This window comes from Onychostruthus taczanowskii, unplaced genomic scaffold (assembly GCF_017590055.1).
Source record: "Onychostruthus taczanowskii isolate IOZ18803 unplaced genomic scaffold, ASM1759005v1 scaffold164, whole genome shotgun sequence".
In the NCBI taxonomy this organism is placed as follows: domain Eukaryota; kingdom Metazoa; phylum Chordata; class Aves; order Passeriformes; family Passeridae; genus Onychostruthus; species Onychostruthus taczanowskii.
The window spans coordinates 138236-157823 of NW_024498840.1; the positions used below are offsets into that span (position 1 = coordinate 138236).

General features: G+C 43.5%; 1 protein-coding gene across 4 annotated transcripts in view; it reads left to right on the top strand.

The window, feature by feature from the left end:
* The first annotated feature begins 391 nt into the window (after window positions 1-391).
* Window positions 392-19588, top strand: part of AGAP1 (ArfGAP with GTPase domain, ankyrin repeat and PH domain 1) — a 306975-nt gene continuing 287778 nt past the window's right edge. For all 4 annotated transcript variants that reach the window (XM_041399539.1, XM_041399540.1, XM_041399541.1 and 1 more), the window contains exon 1: window positions 392-960. In XM_041399539.1, coding sequence (XP_041255473.1) covers window positions 798-960 — 163 coding nt within the window. In that variant the 5' untranslated portion in view covers window positions 392-797. The remainder of the gene's footprint in view (window positions 961-19588) is intronic.

Consider the following 19588-nt stretch of genomic DNA (forward strand, 5'->3'; position numbering starts at 1 on the left):
CCCCAGTGTCCAACCTGGCCTGGAACCCTTCCAGGCATGGGGTTGCCATTCCCGGCGTGAATGGGGCCCTTTGGACACAAACCTCCTACTTCCATCACTTTCAGGGCTCCAGCGGCCGCGGGGGCAGGACTCACGGTGAGGGGCTCCATCCTTCCCTGCGGGGTGAGCGCTGCCGGGCGCTCGTGGGGTCGAGTCCCCCGAGCAGGGCGGGTCCGGTGTCCCCGAGGGGACGCGGAGCGGCACGACCCCAACCCTCCCTCAGCGCCTCCCTCCCGGACTACATTTCCCAGCGTGCCCGAGGGTGGGGCAGTGCGGGGCCTGCGCGGTGACCTCACCGGGAGGGGCGTGGCCTGCGCCAGCGTGAAGCGGGGCAAGCGGAGAAGGACGCGGGGCGAGCGCGCGGGAGGGCGCGAGGCCGTGGCGGGGCCCCGGCCACTGGCTGCCGCGGGGGCGCGCGCGTGCGGGGGGGGCCCGGCCATTGGCTGAGTGGGGGGGTCGCGCGCGCCGGGGGCGGCGGCGGCAGGAGCGGGAGCCGTGAGGGGCTGAGCGGGCGGCGGGACCGCGACCGGGAGCGGGTCCTCCCTCCCTCCCTCCCTCCATGGGGCCGGGGGCGGCCTTGCCCCGCCCCGCCGCCGCCGTCGTGAAGTGACAGCGCGCTGCGAGGCCAAGGCGCTGCTGGCGGCCCGGCACGGGGCGGGGGGGTGTCCGGTGAGTGAGGCGGCGGCGGCGGCCCGAGCTCGCCCCCGCCGCCGCCCGGGGGTCTCAGCGTGAAGGGGCCGGAGCGGAGCGGCCGCGCCATGAACTACCAGCAGCAGCTGGCGAACTCGGCAGCCATCCGGGCCGAGATCCAGCGCTTCGAGTCGGTGCACCCCAACATCTACTCCATCTACGAGCTGCTGGAGCGGGTGGAGGAGCCCGTGCTGCAGAACCAGATCCGCGAGCATGTCATCGCCATCGAAGGTGAGACGGCGGCCGCGGCACGGCGGGGAGAGGGAGCGAGTAGCGGAGGGTGCCCCAAAACCTCCCCCAACCCCTGGCCCTGCACCCCCCAAAACCTCCTTGGCCCATGGCCCTGCGCCCCGAAAACCTCGCCTAGCTCGCTGCTCTGCTCCCCCGCACCAGACGTGCGCCAGTCGTGTTCTCCGTCTCAAGCCTCCCCCAGCGCATGGCTCTGTTTATCCACCCCCACCCCCCCGCCTTTCCCCAAGACCATGGTTGTGTTTATCCATCCCAGACCTCCCCCAGCCCATGGCTCTGTTTCTTACCCCTCCCTCCCTGCTCCCCTTCTTCCCCCCCACCGCCACCCCGTAAACAGCCCTGTCCATGCCGCCCCTCCTCCTCCTCCATGGCCATGCTCCCCCTCATCTCCCAAACCCATGGTCCTGCTCCCCACTTTCCTCCATCTCCCCCAGCCCCTTGCACTGCACCCCCCGTGTCCCCCAGCCCATGGCCCGCGGGTCCTGGGCAGCAGCCGCCCCGGGCTGCCCTTCCTCCACCCCTCGTGGCTGGCGTTTTCAGGGAGCCGGAGGTGTTCCCTCTTGGTCCCCATTATTTCCTTGGCGCTGCATGGCCTTGTGGCCCCTGTGTTGGGATTTGTGGGGTTTAGAAGTTGTTCTGCTACTCGTCCCCTGCTGCTGTGGGGGAGAGCAGCGGGCTCCTTCGGGCCGGGGTACGGTGGGAAAGATGATGCTTGTTTTGCCTGCAGAAGGGTTCCGGAAAACGAAATTTTGTTTGGCGCTCCCTGCAGCATGTGATGGAGACAGTGTGGGGCTGTGGTTTGGTGGTGTGAAGTGGGTAAACAAGACGTGCAGCTGGGTTATGGAGCGGTATCGCTCTGTGCAGTAGTGTAAAAACAGGTCGGGAGGCAAGATGGAGATAACAGCCCTCTAAGCTTAGATTTATGTGCATGTATCCCCGCAGGAGCACTACAGAGGCTGGAACTGCTTAGGATGCACAAAATAAGGAAAGAAATCACCAGCGTAGGGAAGTCTGCAGATATTTTTCCTTAATTGTCGGTGGAGTTAAAAAGAGCAAACGGTATTGGCTAGGAATATGTATTTTGTGGAGAAATTTATGACTTATTTTGCATGATAACTTGCTGAGCTTCACATGGTGTGCTTTTCCAACTGGAGTATCCTGTCGCTGTTTTGGAAGGGATTCAAGGTAGCAGAGTGTGATGTGCAGCAGCTGAGACAGAGCCGCCTAAAACCTTGTGTTGGTGGCCTAGCTGTTTTTTAAATGATACGTAATCAAAAAGTCCCGATGGAAAAGCTGCTATTGAGATTGTTGCCTGAAAGATTTATTTGTGTGCCTCTTGAGCAGTGGAGCTTGAATAGACAGGCATCCTGGTTCTTAAGAGCAGTTAACATTTTGGGTTTAGTGTGTTGTGTGGCACGCAGGGAGGCTGGCAGCGCCTGTCACTTATTACAGAGCAGTCCCCAGCTCAGTAGCTACATCTGACCATGTGTGTGCTAGAGATTTGTGCATATTCTCTGCTTTCTTAGTCACTGCTGAGATTATGGTGTGGGGCTGTCCCCTCCTGAGGGTGCTTTGCCTTTTCTTTCCTCTCCTGAGGAGTTTAAAACTTATTAATACATCTGGTGGGAAGCACTGTCCCCGTCTCCGTGCTGCTGGTGTTTGGATTTCTGCGCGATGGATGGTGCCTTCAGCAGAGCGTTTTTTCAAGTGGTAATTAAGACATGTTTCCGTGGTGTAAATGTGTTTGTGAATAAGATGCTTAGGCTCTAGTGATGTGCCAAGCTTGTGTGGAAGTGGGAGGAGGATGTGAAGCACTGGATGTAGTTATCTCCTTAGCATGTGACTCCTGTTAGTCTTTTCATGTATTAATGATTTGTTACCTAACTGTGGCTCAGCGCATTTGTCAATCACAAAGACTTGAAAACCAAAATAGCAGTCTAAAAACATGTTTCAAGAGCTGAGAGGATGAGTAAAACCTTCACAGATAATTTGCTGTCTAACTTTTATTGGACACTGAGTCATGAGAGCAGCGGCTCTGATAGATGGGAACGATTTATCTAGAAAATGAGTGTATTGTATGTCTTCTGAGGGCTCTTCAACTACCTCTTAAATATTTAAAAATTGAATAGTTACAGGGTTAGAGATAAAACAACAACTCCTCACCCCTTTAGATTACAACCCCTCACCCCTTTAGATTACAACTCCTCACGCCTTTAGATTACAACTCCACCAGGCTGTATTTTTTGATAAACCTCCTTTAGCTAACTCTTTCTCACTGATAGCAGCTTTTAAATCCATGTGGTAGTGCCATATGTTGTATGTAGGAAAAACAGACATTTGGGTTGTGGTGGTGGTTACCTTCCAATTTTGCTGCAAAGAGTTCAGTGTTATACAGATAACTCCCCAAATCACAAAATCTTTTAACCTCAGGGTACTTGAAGTTCACTGACAGGAACTGTGGTGTGGTTGGCATGTGGCTGCTGTGAGAAAATACGAAGTGACTTCCTGGAAGAGTTCCTTCCACTGCAAGGAGAACTGTACCCCGTAAAGAGAAGAGTAGAGACTTGTTAGTTCAGGCTGCTTTAAACATCAGCTCCAGCCTAGATGTGCTCCTTGAACTGCTTGTTTAATACTCTCCTGCTCAAGAGAGGTTTGACAGCTCTGGAGAAGAACATGCTTGGAATTTTAAGCAATTTGGGACTTTGAGTGAAGTAGAGTTCCTATTACTGATACCTAGAGTTTTCTTTTCTACAGAGTGGCACTCTCTTTCCAGCACTTCAGGTTTCATTGGTGATGTAAACCCTCTTCCTTTTTACATTTGGAGTTTCTCTTACATTTGGAGTTCATAGGAGTGTCTAGGCATACTTGCTGGACCAAAGACTGTTGAAATAATCTGAAATTCAAACTCCCTCTTCAGCAGCATTGTTTATATTCAAGTACAAGAGTGCTATCTAATATGAAGAGAGCAAGTGCTAAACTGGTTCCTGAATTGATTTATCTTTACTTTTTTGCACAGAGATTTCTTGCCCTGTATTATTCTAAGTTACATGTTATAGTGGATAAAAGAGTTCTGGCTGATAGTACTTCACTAGTTTTTCCTCAGTGGATAAAGGTGCTAAAATAAAAGTGGGCTGATTCCAGGTTCTTGAGTGTCTCAGAGTTGCAGAGTCAACAGTTCAAAGGCATTTGTTCTGTATTTTTTGTAGGAAATTCATGCTAGGTATCCAATCAGTTTTACAGTAACTTAGACTGTTATATTAGTTTAATGACAGTGTAATTAATACTATTAGACTTATACACAGACTTTACCGTAGTAAAATCTGCCTTTGCATGTTCTGTAGTTCACAGCACCACTGCTTGGTCAACATTAAACGTTCCTTATGCCAAGTATGTTGTGTGCTTAGAAACAGGGAGAGAAAATAGGAATTGCCTTCAGTGGCCTTTGGGTTACTGAAAATATCTTGAGGTTCCACGGTGTGGTGATCTGCAAGGATAGGTAACAGCTGAATATGTCAGTTCCAGTTTCTCATCATCCAGGCTGAGACTAGCACTGTATTTTGGTAAACTTTAGCAAGATGGAAAACCAAGGAAAGATGGTGAAAAACCTGATTTTTAATGCTTCACGAAAAGACTTTAAAAGTGGACTTCAGCCACTTTTATAGACTATTAATAATGTGATGTACACATTATTAATAGTCTATAAAAATATGAATATGCTTAGTGCTAACATGCTTATGCATCAGGTGTTGAGCATCTCAAGTAGTTTTTATTTATTTATTTAAGGGGAAATTACTGCTTTAATTGGTAAGAATGGCATATCAGACATGCAGATATGAATTGCTGTGTTCCAGAGCATTTAGTGATCTTTTTTCTAGTTTTTCTTTTAAAAATTAAGTTTTAAGCTGGCATGTTGTAAATGCGAGTTTTAATTTTGAAATTATGATTAAGTGATTATCAAGAAATACTCTAAGTCTTAGGGAAAATATGAGATTGTACATTTGGAAATAACTTGCTCAAGGCAGTGCAAAGATACACTGGCAAGTGTGTGGATGGGAGAAAATGGGAGAAGATACAAACCTTGCTTTATTTTTTTCCTTCTGGTCACTTTTAAAAGTACTTTCCTGAAAATGAAGTAATTTAGGGTGGATCTAGAACTCTTGAAGTACCTGAACCTTAGAGGCATCTGATTGTTGTAGCTCTCCAACTTTGCTGGGTGAGCACAAACAGAGCATGGGAATGTGATGGTTTTGTTGGTTTGCCAGGGGGATTAAATCCAGGTGATTCAGGTGTGGGGAATCTGCCACAGAGCAGGTGAGTAAGTGTATCCAGGTCGATTCTGAGCTTGCACAAACACAGTAAGCATCGACTTGGGTGAGGATTGTTTCCTGTCACAGCCAGGCCAACGTGTTGGGGACAAGTCTCTTAATGCCCTTTTCTGCTGATTGTGCACAAGCACCTTTGTGCCTGAGCTGTTAACCTGGCTCAAAGGTAACATCCAGAGGGTGCTGAGGCCCTGGCACAGGGTGCCCAGAGGAGCTGTGGCTGCCCCATCCCTGGAGGTGTCCAAGGCCAGGTTGGACAGGGCTTGGAGCAACCTGGGATAGTGGGAGGTGTCCCTGCCCATGGCAGGGGGTGGAATTGGATGATCTTGAAGGTCCCTTCCAAACCAAACCATTCTGTGATCTACTCTTATTGTTTGTAGACCTCCAGTGTGAAGAAGTTGGTGAAATGCAGCACACGTTTTGCTGTTCTTGTGGCTCATATGCAAATGGAAAGATATTTCTATATTTCTTTTTAATGCTGAAGATGTCGGACTCCAGCGTGTGGGTAAACAAGAAGATTCAAGTGCTTGATATTAACTGTACTTGCACGGTAAACTAAAAACTAGGTTGGAGAGTTGTGTCTGAAGTTCCTGGAATGTCTTATTCTGGCTTTAAATTATATGCTTCACTGCTGTTCTCTGCAAAAGCTGCATGATTAAATATCAGATGCTTTGGAGCAAGCGCAGAAGACTTAGAGATCAAGAGGAAAGCCTTAAACTATTAACTTTTGAGGATAACTTCTTTCCTGGGGGCAGAAAAGAAGGCCTGCTGTGGATCAGCTGATGTTGATGGAGCAAATGTGGAGTGAGGCTTTCCAGTTTTCTGGGAGTGTGCCGGCCTTCTCCCACCGTTTGCTTTGGGGGATTAGTTGAAAGCAGCGGGCAATAATGCTGATACAAGAGTTCATGCTGCTGTGTATACATCTCACTGTTTTTATTTCTATTCAAATTGGCAAGTGAGTCCTGCTTCCTAAGAGGGGGCACTCGGCAGTGCAGCTGATAGGACATTGGATTTGCTTTTGCTCAACTCAGGCACTTGGGAAAAGGAAACACTTTGGAAGCTGGGTTGCTGTGTTTGTGTTCTGCATTGTACTGAGCAGTAACAATTAGGCAGTTTTGGTTTCCGGGAGGTGACATGGGTGCTCAAGCTAAGTGTCTTCACAGGACTTACTTTCCAATTAGGAGAAGTGCTTCTTTCCCAGCACTTGAAGTAGCCATGGTCTTAGCCTTAACTTTGCCACCTGAAGGAATAGGTTTGTAGCTTTGATCATGCTGTGAAAACAAAGGTGGGAATACGAGGTATGTCATTAATTGCTAATATTTAAGGGATGAACTTATAACTGTCAGGCTGCAGTATGTTTGTAAGTGAAATTAAGAAAATCCCGCATTCGTTTTGGCTAATGAAAGAGGCTTGGAGTAGTGCCACGCAGTTGAACAACTCCCCGGACTTCAGGAATACTCTGTTCTCTACTGCGTCACCACTGGGATTGGTTTTGTCCTTACCAATGAGCAAGGTGAATGGTAGTGTTGATATTTTTAGCAGACTTTGAAGAAAAGGTAATGTAAGCTCCAAAAAAATCTCAGAACTCAGTTGCATCTCAACTGTGTGACCTTTTCCTGACAGTGCATTTCAAACATCCCTTTCTGCAATTGTTAGTTTTTATGTGAGGGGTTTTCTGTGTGACCTTCGTACACACAGCTTTCTATCAGTTGTGGAACAAATCCTAAATGATTGCTTAGTAATCTGCTGTGGATAAAGTTTTCTGTTCTGAGACAGCAAGTGGTATATTCAATAGTTTTGATAATCCTAATGTCTGTGGGAGTAAGAGATTTGTCTTCTGTTATATTAGTTTTTGTCCTTGACTGCCTTTAAGCACTGTTTGTACTTGAGTCACCTGCACTGAGGGAGAACTGTGGCACACATTTTCTTTTGTGTTCCTGCCTGTCCTCACACCATGCATCAGAGCAAAGACAGTGCCAGATGTGGACAAGTTGGGATGCTGCTGGTTTTTGATGTTTGACTTTTGTGATTTCTGTACCAATGGAGACTGAAAAGGAGGGTGATTTTAACCTGGTGTCTGTAAGGAGAGACTTTTCAACCACTTCCTCGTAGTTTTCGATTGGAAGTTGTTTGCAGTTAATTTGTTCTTCTCATGTAATTGTCCTAAGGTTATAAATGCAGCATAAATCTTGTCATCCATGTTAGAGATAAGGTAACGTCTCACTTAGATGTATTTTGGCTACCAGGAATTTCTTAGAAAGTTTGTTTTAAATTTTAGTCCCAAAGTGGAAATAGTGAGGATGTCAGGTTTCCTTGGTGGTGGTGAGTCCATTGTGGGCAGCTGCCAATTCCAAAGCCCTCTGGAAGTATTTAATCATTTTTCCTTAAGTGGGTAGAAGCAGATGTGTTACTTAATCAGTATGTGCACATTCAGCCTCATTAATGCAGTTTCAGGATCCTGAGTAATCTATTTGGAGCCTGCATAGTGGTACAGATGACAGGGTGCTAAGATAGTGGTGCATTTCTAAACCAGAGAATGACTTGTTCTTTCACTTTTCTTTCTTACTGCTTAAATAAGCTTCAGTTAACCACTTCAGGAAGCCAGAGCTAAAACCACAGGGTTGATCTGTGTGAAAGATGTAATTTCAGTGTTTCCTTTGTAGCTTTACTAGTTTGCATAGTTGGGTAATGAATGTAAACCCAATGATGAGACAGTTACTTTGTTTGGTAATTTTCCCTTTATCCCAAGGAAAGATATGGGCAAGCAAAGGGACTCTGGGGAGCACTGGAATTGAATCTATAGCTTTGAGTGTATTGCTTTGTGTTTGTCTGTGAGAAGCTTAAATTTTCATTTTTTTCCATTGTTTTAAAGGGATTGAGGAACTGTTTATAGCTTAGACCAAATCAATGCTCAACATGATTTAACTCAAAACCTTGACTTGGTAGTGCTTGTATTTTCTATTAAACTAAAACCACAGATGTTGTTCCTTTTAGTAAATTTCTTATTAAATCTACCACTGTCTGTATAATTTACAACTGTCTTCTCCAGTCCCATAACCAGAGGGAGGAATGACACAGCCAGTCAGTCACTGTTGCAGGGTTTCCTGGCATCAGTACTCGGTTATACAGATACAGTAGGTTCGAATGTGAGAGATCCTTATCTTTGTTTGAGATTCTCATGCTCAGGACAGCAGCCAGGACGCCTGTCTTTTTGGTATCACAGCAACTGTGCTCTCCAGAGGAAATATGCTAAAAGCATGGCACTGGAATGCCCAGACAGCAATCATTTAAATGGATCCTATTTAACCTGGCAAGTGCTGGTGTGTCTGAGTTAACTCCTTGTGTGCCAGGAGCTGTTTGCATCACTTGGGCAATATCCCAACTCAGGTGCCTGGCATGTGAATTTGGAGATGGCCGGTGTGTGGACCAATGAGGAATTTTGTGCCTGGTAAGAATCATCTTGGACTTGAAAGCTTTAGTGTTGAAGAGATGTTACTTCTCCTGTTTTTTTTTTTTTTTTTTTTTTTTGTTTTTTCCCCCCTAAATTCTCCCCCAGTATCTGTAAAAGCCTTTGTTATAGCATCTCTGACAGCATGAAGCTGTGTTGGGGATGTTTAGGTTGGATTTTAGAAAAAGGCTCTTCCCCCAGAGGGTGCTGGGCACTGCCCAGGCTCCACAGGGAAATGGGCACAGCCCCAGGCTGCCAGAGCTCCAGGAGAGTTTGGACAGTGCTCCCAGGGATGCCCAGGGTGGGATTGTTGGGGTGTCTGTGCAGGGTGGGGGTTGGATCCATGATCCTTGTGGATCACGATTATTCCATCCCAGGAGATTCTGTGATTCTGGAAGGTGACCTTGCTGTGCAAGATCAGACAGTGTTTGGACAGCTGCTGTTTTTCATCCAGCAGTGAATTTCCTCAAAGATACAGCAGCCAGACTCAGGGAAAGGCTCCATAACTAGGGAGGTGAGGAAGGAGATTGAAATGTCTAAAGGCTGTGAATGGATTGATAAACATGAAGTTGAAATACGTGTCCAGGTCCAGGAAACAATCTTAAGTAGGCTTGCCTAGAAATTTAGGGTGGGTAGTTTTAGAGCTATGTAAATGCATTGTAGAAAGGATCTAGGAGTGTTCTCAAAGCATAAAAATGATGGTGGCTTTGCAGTTTAAATCTGCTGTTTTGAACTAGGTTAGCAGGTGCAAATTGATGGAATAGTCTTTTCCCCACCTGTTTTCTGTACTGTTGCAGCCAGAATTACTCATTCAGTGAAATTCCTTGAGGCGGCTTGAATGTCTGTAGTAATTTTCATGTCTCCAAGGCAAAAATCAGATCATACCTCAGCCTTCCTGTGGCAGCTGTAGCACACGAATGCAGCCAAGAAATCCATAAAGCCAATTTATGGCAGTAGGAACCAATGGCACTTCTTATCATAGACTCGGCCTAAGAAATTGCCTGTGTTGCTTTTGAAAAGTTGATCTGATGCAGGGTGCAAAGGATCTCTTGGAAACTTATTTCATCCATTTAGTAATGCTGAAATAGTAAGAAGGAGTAATTGACCTGCCACTGGATTCTTAGGTTTGAATATTGATGTCTTTTCTTTTGTAAATTTTACGTAATGGTCTGAGTTGAGTTATTCCCGTGTGGAAAGAGAAAACATTAATTAATATTTGGTCAGAGTAAACTGTGACAGCCATAGTACAGCTCATGGAGAGGCCTGGTAGGTGTTTATATTTAGGTGAGGTGGTGTGACATGACAAATTTGGCCTGTTAAGAAATAATCAAAAGTCAGAGATAGGCACTTACTATCACTGAAGTGACGTACAGCTTAATATCTGCTGCTCTGAGATGCAGGTTATGGAGCAGGTATGGAGAGAGAGAAAGATGGGCTGTAAATCTCTGATTTGGATCACTGTTGAGCACTAAAACTAGAATGATAGCTTGGAAAGTCTTTACAGATGTTGAGTATTTGATTGTGAGGATTCTGATAATAAAAATCACTTTGTCGTGAATTGCACCATCTCTGTTTCTGGCCAGAAGGTGTTATTGGTTGTGCTGCCAAGGGTACAATTATCAACTATCAAAGCTAATAAATAATGGCAATGAAGGAAAATAATGTACCATTGCCGTCATGAACATAAAATCAATGATGTAGCAGAGTTTCAAGTGCTTTTGTAGTAAAGCTTTGTTCATATTTTCAATACATGCTAAAGATTTAATAGGATTATTTTCTTTCTACTGAGAATAAAGCTGAGTAATAGCTTTCCTTCCTAAAATTAGTTTTGAATTGCTGTTCAGGCTTGGAGTTGAAAGATCTCTGAGACTCCCTGGGCCAACCTCTGAGCCCCCTGCACAGGGTGGTGACATGAATGATGGATGATGAGACTGTAAGAATTGACAATTGTGCTGGTATGTTCTGAATACAGCAGAAATCTATAGCTGCAGCCTGAGTGCAGGTGGGACCTTGCTGGAGTGGTTTATCATTTTTCTGTGGCTGTTCTGCTACTTGAATGGCAATCTGTAGTTCCACCCTTGGAGCTGAGTAAATGGAAGCAGGGAGGAGCAGAAACAAGCTGAGGAAAACGATTGCTATACCCTGAGGCGACTCATCCATTTAGTGCCCTTTCATTATTTTTCTCATGCAAAATAAGAGTCTTATTTTAACCTGCATTAAAAATACCTCACCGGTATGAGGTTGTGGCATTTTATAGCATCTGGATGTACAAGAGTACATGAGTTTATGGATGGAAGGATCTGGCTATTGACTTATTTGCAAATGAAATTTAGGTTGGGTGGGGCACAGCTTGCTGCGGGCAAAAGCTGGGCTGAATACCCGGGTGTGTGACCCCTGAGCTGGAGGGAGGGATGTGTGTCTGTGCCAGGTGATTAGCACCTACAGCAGACACCTGCCTTGATGGCTGCTTAATATCTGATAAAAGTAGTATTTGAGCTGAGGTCAGGAGCCTTAGGTGGCTTCCAGAAAGACATCACTTGTCTGGGAATATCGTGCTTACTGGAACATCTTGCTTCCCGCATAATAGGATACAGTCAGAGGGTTGCTGGTTTGATTTATGATGCTAATTGGCGTGGTAGTTGATGTGAACTGCATGTACTAATTGCTCGCTTGCTAATCATCTCCAAATTATCTGACAAAAGCTTTTAGGATGGAGCATCACATGTGTTTTAAAACTGGTCTGCAGACAAATGTAAACAACTGGGGGCTCTTGTTTTGCTTTAAATGCCGAATTCAAGTGCTGGTCCACTTTAGTCACTGTAATGTTAAAGGCGAAATTCAGTGGCTTTCATGTAGTCTCACTGTTGTTCTTTGTGGGATTTAAACAACAGCTGAAAAAATATTCCAGAACATGCTTCCCCTCCCCTTTAAGCTGGAAAATTGCCATCATCTATATGGTAATAGTTTTTGTGTGTTATCTGTATGGTGAAGGCAGAGTATGTCTGTCTGTGCAGCTTTAGGTAATGGAAAACACACGGTGTGCCTTCTGAGTTGGTGGTGGTGATGTCAGTGCTGCAGAAGCTGCAGTGGGAAAACATAAGGCAAATAAAATGGAGATGTTCATGCAGTGTTGGGATAATGAAGGTGTTTTGGCTGTGATTCTGGTAGAGGATATGTGCTTTCACTATTTTACTGTGCAAACCACTGACGTGTGATATAAACCAGAGAGATTTTGCGTTTCCAGGTTGATAGCGAAAATCCTGATTTCCATAAATCATGGAATGCAGTAGTCTAAAGAGATGACTTTTATCTTTACTTAAATAAGGCAAGAGCTGTTTCAGGAGGGAGCTGCTTCTTCAGATTGAGAATTGTACAGGCTGCTCTCTGTGTGAATGGGGAGGATTGCTTTGCTTCTGTAACATATTGGATTAAAGTGGGTGTTTGACAAAATGAACATTAATCTATCTCAAACTTAATATTGCAAGGTGATTTAGACACTTTAATCATATCAAATTTTCTAATTTGAGCCTGACTGGCTTGCTCTCACAGCAAGCACTGAAATGAGATTACAGACAGCTGAAAGAAATTAGTCAATTTGGAAGCAAAAAGCATTTAAATACAGGTGTTTGGCTGTGATTTGAATATAGCCTGTCAACAGCAAGAGGCAAAATACTTCAGTGACCTAAAAAGTGCAAATACGTCCCTTTAGGGATTACTTGTTGTTAGGTAATGACATGTTATTAAAATTAAAGCTCGCATTTATATCCCTTGATTTGCTAACTAGGCCAATAGCTTTTTAAAAACTCGGTTGATAAATGGGGAAAATGAAATTTGTCAGAATTTGCAGGGACGCAGGTAGCTACTGCTGGTGTTTTGGATGATTATTTTTAAAATTAATATGTAAATAAGGTGGTGTACTCAGGCTGAACAAGCTACCTGCTGGATGGAAGCTTGAATACAAATACTGTCATCTTGGAAGAAAGCAACACTGGAGTGTTTTAGAAGTTGTCTGGTATTCCTGAATTTCAGTGAAAGGTGCTGTCAGAGGAACTTGTGTTACCATGCAACGTGGAGACATTTCTCCTTCTTGTCTGACTTTCTGCAGCTGGTTTTGTGTAGTTCTCATACTGCTTCTCTACTCAGCAGGTGGAAATATTGCCTGCTAGGTAAGTGCTGATACTTGATAAAAGCTGGTGAGTGATGCCACATTAGGGAAATGAAATTTGGATAAATTACAATTACAAATGGGATTAGATCTTTTTCAAACATGATCATTGAGGCTGTAAGTAAAAAAAAAAAAAAAAGGCAAACCAGCAAACTGCTATAAACAGGGATGAACACAGTTGTGTAAATCTGTGTTCTTTCTGAGTATGAACTGTGTCTGTTATTTCATCATCTGTCTCTTGTTTTGCTTCTGTGAACTTGATGCCATCAATAAAAAGGCTTTTCCTAGCTAGATATGTCAGCAGAGACAGGACATTTATTGTTGTCAGGATAATATATTCCCTGGATAGGGATTAAGGTACAGGTTTCACTGGGAATAGAGTGTGGAGAACACCACAGAGTGCCAGAAAAACCCTCTCCTACCCTGTGACTCTTTGTTTGGGTTGGTTCCTGTTATAATCACTCTTGGGTCCTTGGGTTGTGTGATGGGTCTCCAGGATCATCTCTGGATTGAGGAGAATTGTTACCTCTGGGTGTAACAGGCACTTATTACACATTCAGGAGTTAAAACCTAAAATCAAGAACAAGTGCAGTGGGCTTGAACTTGAAGATATCTGATTGAAATTTACATAAAAGTCTAGAAAAGCAGCAGTGATGGCAACAGGATAATACTGATTATGAGCTGTCCTCAAGATTGTGTATTGCCAAATTGTTGTTGTATTACCATCTTATATGGACTCAAAAAACCTAAGAATTAGACAAGTCTCATTTTTGTCCAGTTTTTAAAGCAGAATGTAAAACCTGAGTCTTAGGAGGTAGTACAGTAAGTATCTTGAAAATGTTGCCTCTGTAGTAGTGACAGTGGCTCATCTGTTGGCATCCGTGGTGGGTTTTGTGTTTTGAATGCTGTGGCCAAGCTACTGCAGGAGCAGTTCCACATTGAGCAGAGAGAACTGAAAGCCCAGTGTGGTTGCTGCTGGCCCTGGAGCTTGAATCAGTTACTAAAAATTTACATGCAGATGTGTCTGTCTGCAACCCAAAGCACTTGAGTGAAAACCAATGGACTTGGAAAGCCCAGGAGCTGTGTATGGGTCCTTGGGAATGTGGACAAGTGGAAGCTCTGATGTTGATGAGGGAGGGATGTGACATGGAAAACCATCATGGGGAGAGAGCACGAGATTTGTTTTCTAGCTGTAATAGCTTCTAAGTAATTCCTATGGAGCTGTAAAAATGGATTTTAATGGTCAAGATAGCTGTGTATGCCTGAAGTATGGGATAGTGAGTGGTTTCCTCACTTGAAAGGATCACTTTTTGCTCAGAGTTTACTTTAAAAAACCAAAGAATTAGACAAGTCTCATTTTTGTTCAGTTTTTAAAGCAGAATGTAAAACCTGAGTCTTAGGAGGTAGTACAGTAAGTATCTTGAAAATGTTGCCTCTGTAGTAGTGACAGTGGCTCATCTGTTGGCATCCGTGGTGGGTTTTGTGTTTTGAATGCTGTGGCCAAGCTACTGCAGGAGCAGTTCCACATTGAGCAGAGAGAACTGAAAGCCCAGTGTGGTTGCTGCTGGCCCTGGAGCTTGAATCAGTTACTAAAAATTTACATGCAGATGTGTCTGTCTGCAACCCAAAGCACTTGAGTGAAAACCAATGGACTTGGAAAGCCCAGGAGCTGTGTATGGGTCCTTGGGAATGTGGACAAGTGGAAGCTCTGATGTTGATGAGGGAGGGATGTGACATGGAAAACCATCATGGGGAGAGAGCACGAGATTTGTTTTCTAGCTGTAATAGCTTCTAAGTAATTCCTATGGAGCTGTAAAAATGGATTTTAATGGTCAAGATAGCTGTGTATGCCTGAAGTATGGGATAGTGAGTGGTTTCCTCACTTGAAAGGATCACTTTTTGCTCAGAGTTTACTTCCAAGCGGGACAAACAGGCCATTGAACCTAGGTGATGGCTGGAATGCAGCATCTTCAGTGTACATTGCTTTTACTCTCCTAAACTTTTTGAGTGCTTGCAGGCTGTTGGCTTTTGGAAGCAAAAAGAAGCCAAATTCTTGTAATAGTCAAGGACAAGCAGCTGTTCTGGGAGACTTTAGGACAGGAACTAAAATGACCTAACTTGAGAGAATTTTGAAGGCTTCTGGATTATCACTTTCATGTGCTTGAATGTCGTGAAGAGATTTGCTGGATCCAGTTCTGCTTCTGGTCCCTGTGATTGCCAACTTTTAGACTAATTTCTATATTTAGACATTTATCTGTGCTATGTAATAATGAGCAGCTGATGCTCATTATTTTAACTTTTAAACAATATTTTTAACTGCTTGGCACTTGTTTAATTTGCATCTTACATCCACTTGTCAGCAAATGTATGAATTTGCGGTTAACTTTGACCTGTTTAAAATAAAATCCAGTGTATTAATTCCTTTGAAAGAACAGTACATTAAATTACTTGTATTTATGTTACATTCAAGTGGGAGGTGATGGGGAGTATTCCTAAGAAGGAATAGATAAGGGCTAATGACAAATTGTGGTACAAGATGGAAATAACTGAGATTGAAAATCAGATCTGTTTTCTGTAACATGTTTTCATCCAGAGCTGACTTGCATAAAGGCAAAAAACTGTTTTAGCTTCTGCTCTTTGTTTACTCTTGAGGAGGTGGAAGCTTTATGTTGAGAAAAGGACACAGAATTTGTTGTCTTCTTATAACATGTGGCTGATTGCTACTCTTATGGAAATGATGTATTGAGCAGATGAGACCTGATTAATAATAAATAAAGATGCTGAGAGTGATTTGGGGGTGGGATAGTAAGCTTTTATTTTAATTCTTTTTAAACCCCCACAGAGTAAAGCCTCTTTAAGCTAGTCAGGTAAGCATAGTCTGTAACCTGAGGATTATATTACTCTGCTCCTTTGTGCCTTAGAATTACTACAACTTCCATTCAACTTGAATTCAAAATGAGGTGGTGTGCTGCTTGATTCCCAGGTTGGATTTAGCTGAAAATAATACTAGAAATGTGCAAGACTTGTGGTAAAGTTGAGCAGCAGAATATAAACCTGCTAAAAACAGATGCAGATCTTCACGGCCTTCTGAGAGCGTAGTTGAAGAGTGGGTGAGCCTGTGATGTTTAATTTGCTGGTGGAGGGCTCTTGGCTCTGTTTGGTGGATTGCTGTCTTACACCTAAATGTGCTTTTCCTCAAGGAGCAGAAGCAGAGCAGGATGCTGCACAGAAACTCTCGCTTACTGAACACCTCAGTGGGCTGTAAAATAGCTTCAGGCCCTAAAAAACTTGAACCTGTTTCTCTGGGAGAGAAGGTCCTTCCAACCCAAACCATATTAAGGAAAGGGCATCTAGTCTTGATTCCAAACATTTGATTAACCTTGACTATGCGGAGTTGTTCCTTTTTGGAGGACGGTCAGGTTGTCTGTCGGACTTGTGAGTGAAAGAGACAGTTTGTTACAATCTCAACACCGCTGTGGTGGAGAATAAAGGATTTCTCTAACTTGGCAAATCTGTATCCTAGGTTTGACAGAAATCCAGGAGCGTGTTCCTGAAGTCAAGTAGTTGTCCTATGCTAATGCTGCTCGGTGTTGGCTGCTTTCTATGGGGTAATCTAAATAATTTTGTAATTAATGTGTTACTGTGGTAATCCCTTAATGGTGAGATAATTGCAGCACTTAGAGGAGCAACTGTTGGCCAAAACACACAATTAAGTCTTGGATTGAGTAGCTTGAATTTTGTGAAAAATGGTTATTTATCCCCATGTTCGTGAGTGCTTGAGTCCAAAGCTGGTTTGACTCACTCAATCCCTCTTCCCTGTCTGTCTGCACTACAAACTCAGAGGGCTCTGTAGCTGATTCCCTCTGTCAGTGACTCTGGGAAATCACGGGGTGCTGTAGAAATGAGAATTCTGCCAATATAAACTTTCCATGGAAACATTTATCAGGAAATTTAATTGAATGAAAAAATAAGCTAACAGGCCAGCATAGATCACCCTCCTCATGCTGCCCTAATGCTTCCTTTTCCCTGGCTAACCTGATACTGAGGTGTTTGAGTAGTCTGATAATGGATGAGTGCAGGCAGAGCCCAGTCAGAGCAGTCACCCTGCTCAGAACATACATCTTCAACTTTTCAGAAATGTCATCTCGTGTTTCAGTGAAAAACACAGGATTGATGTCTTCAGCTTTTTAGTGCATGTTAGATTGCATCACAAGTTACAAAGCTTTAGTGAAAGATTCTCAGCATTGCTGAACAGTCACCCATATAATTTTCACCTTTTATTTTTGAAAGGTGTTACCAGGAGTTAGGAACTTGAAGCATTAAGTGCTTGTGAGCAGAATGCACAGTTCACAGTATTCCAGGGTAAATCAATGAGTTTTCTTTGCTGTTGTATTTTCAGTAAATCTAGGAATGTTGGAAGTTTAATTTACCTTATTTTGTAAATACTCAGGGTTCAGATAATTTGTTGAGAATTTCTTTTAATTGTAGAAGTTTTCAGTGGAAATAAGTGTTTTAGCTTACTGTAATATGTCTTCTACAAATACTGTGCTGCATTTCTGTGCAGTTTCTTTCCATCTAGTTGTTCTGGCTGTAGCTTTCCCAAAACCTGTGGTTCTCATATTGATACTCTCAAATTCTAAAATCTAAACTTGCAGAAAAATGTTGCAATGATGGAAGAGTTGCAAAATTTGAACAGTGTTGTGAAATCCAAGGCAATCTGATTTCTAATGTATTATTCTTGAATATTCAGAGTATGCAAACAGGAGGAAGTTTTCTCTTACAAAGTTTGTGTCCTTTGGGGAGTGAGAGACATCTGAGACAAATCTGTTGATATAATGTTATTGAATTCCTGCTAGATAGTTATTAGTTAAGCTGTGTAACTTTTTTTGTGAGGACCACTCTGGTTTAAAAACAGATTTCAAGTTGTTAATTCGTATTTTGTACTTTGTATTGGTATTTTTTGCCTGGAGATGGAAGAATGGCTCGGAGGTGTGAGTAAAACACCATATCTAGTGCTTTGGCAGTGGCGTGGAGGTCTCAGTGAAGAGGTAGCTTTGTCAGCCAGTGTGAATCCTTACGGATGAGTATTGTTAGACACCTGAGCGTTCAGTAAAGAATGCTCATCTCTATTAAACTCAAGCACCTTCCAGATGACTTGGATCTTAGTTTCTAGGTGAGGTTTAATGAAAACACATTCTGATTTACTGCTAGGAGTGTTGGCCTTTTAAAAATGTGTGCTGCTAATAGCGTCTGCTAATTTTAGCTCATGTGTTCTTGAAATGCCACTGGTAGCTACATACTTAATAACACTGAAAATAAAGGGACTTTTCACTCCCTGGAAGATGTGTAAGAAGCCGTGGTGGTATGCAGCAGTTTTGTGTTGAATTCCATCGTGATTGGAGCTTAGGAGTTCTCAGCTGACTTGCCCTGGGGTTTCTGTTCAATTTCAAGTGATGGCCCAGGCTGTGCAAACTTCAGGCACTGTAGCTGTGCCAGAATGTGTATTAAATGCAGGTCCTAATCCTGTGGGACAAGGGTCAGCGTGTTGGAAGTGACCTCTTTGCTGCATCCAGATGAAAATGTAGCTGGGATTAATCTAACAAGTGCATTTGTCCTGGAAGTTGAACCACTTCACTGAAAGCTTATTTCAGTTTGCAATAATTCACTGTTTGCCTAAGAGAATTAGAACTTTCATTTGTCATGAACCAAGTGAAGAATTATATAGCAGGTTGCTACTGTTTTATGTCTGAAAATAATTTGGAATAATTCCTGCTTGGGCTCTGGCACTGTTAGTGTGAAACCTGGCTGAAAACAACCATTGCCTGTGTTACTGCAGTTGCAGAACCTCACAGCTTTGTGGGGGGACTGTTTGCCAACACCTGGTGATAATCCCCATTGTCCTAGACTGAGAGGAATAAAAGCTTTGGAAATGACATCCTTTTCCTAATGGCAGGAGCAGAGGTGGCCATGTTTGTCCTGGTTTAAATGCGGTCTGGGTGAGCAGAGGGCTGGATGCTATTCCTGAAGGCCTTTGATAATTTTAATTATTTGCTGTATAATTAAAGATAACTATTTCCTCTAGTTACCTAGAAAGAAACACTCACTATTCAGAACTGGTTTTTATTCCTCTCTGTCTGGGACAACACGGGATTATCACCAGGTGTTTGTAAATAGACAGACAGTGTGTATTGAACACTTAAATCTGATCAAGTGCTTGATCCTGTAATCGCGTAGAGTGATAATCTTTACAAGCAAATCTGCGGAATACTATTTTATTTCCTAGAAATACATAGCAAGCAAGTCGGGCTGATGCTTTGTTTGTCAACAGGAAGTGTTTTCTGGTGGAAATGTTTCATATGGCACTGGAAGCGTGGCTCATTTTGGTTTGTTTGTGGGCTTAGCCAGGTGGACAGGGCCGAGCACTGAACAGTAAGAGTTGTTTCTTTTCTGGCTGAGCTGTAACAATGCAGAAGTCCCCAGTCTCTGTCGTTTCAGACCATAACTGAGTTAGGCATCTTCAGTTTGTTCAGAAAGCAGAGCTGTGATCTGTGTGCTGATCAGGGACAGCAATTGATTTTCCTTGGCTGCTGGCTGCTACTCAGAGCTAATTTTTATTTCATGGGTTTTGTGGATCTGCAGAATTCCTTCACTCTTGAGTCATGTCTCAGATTGATT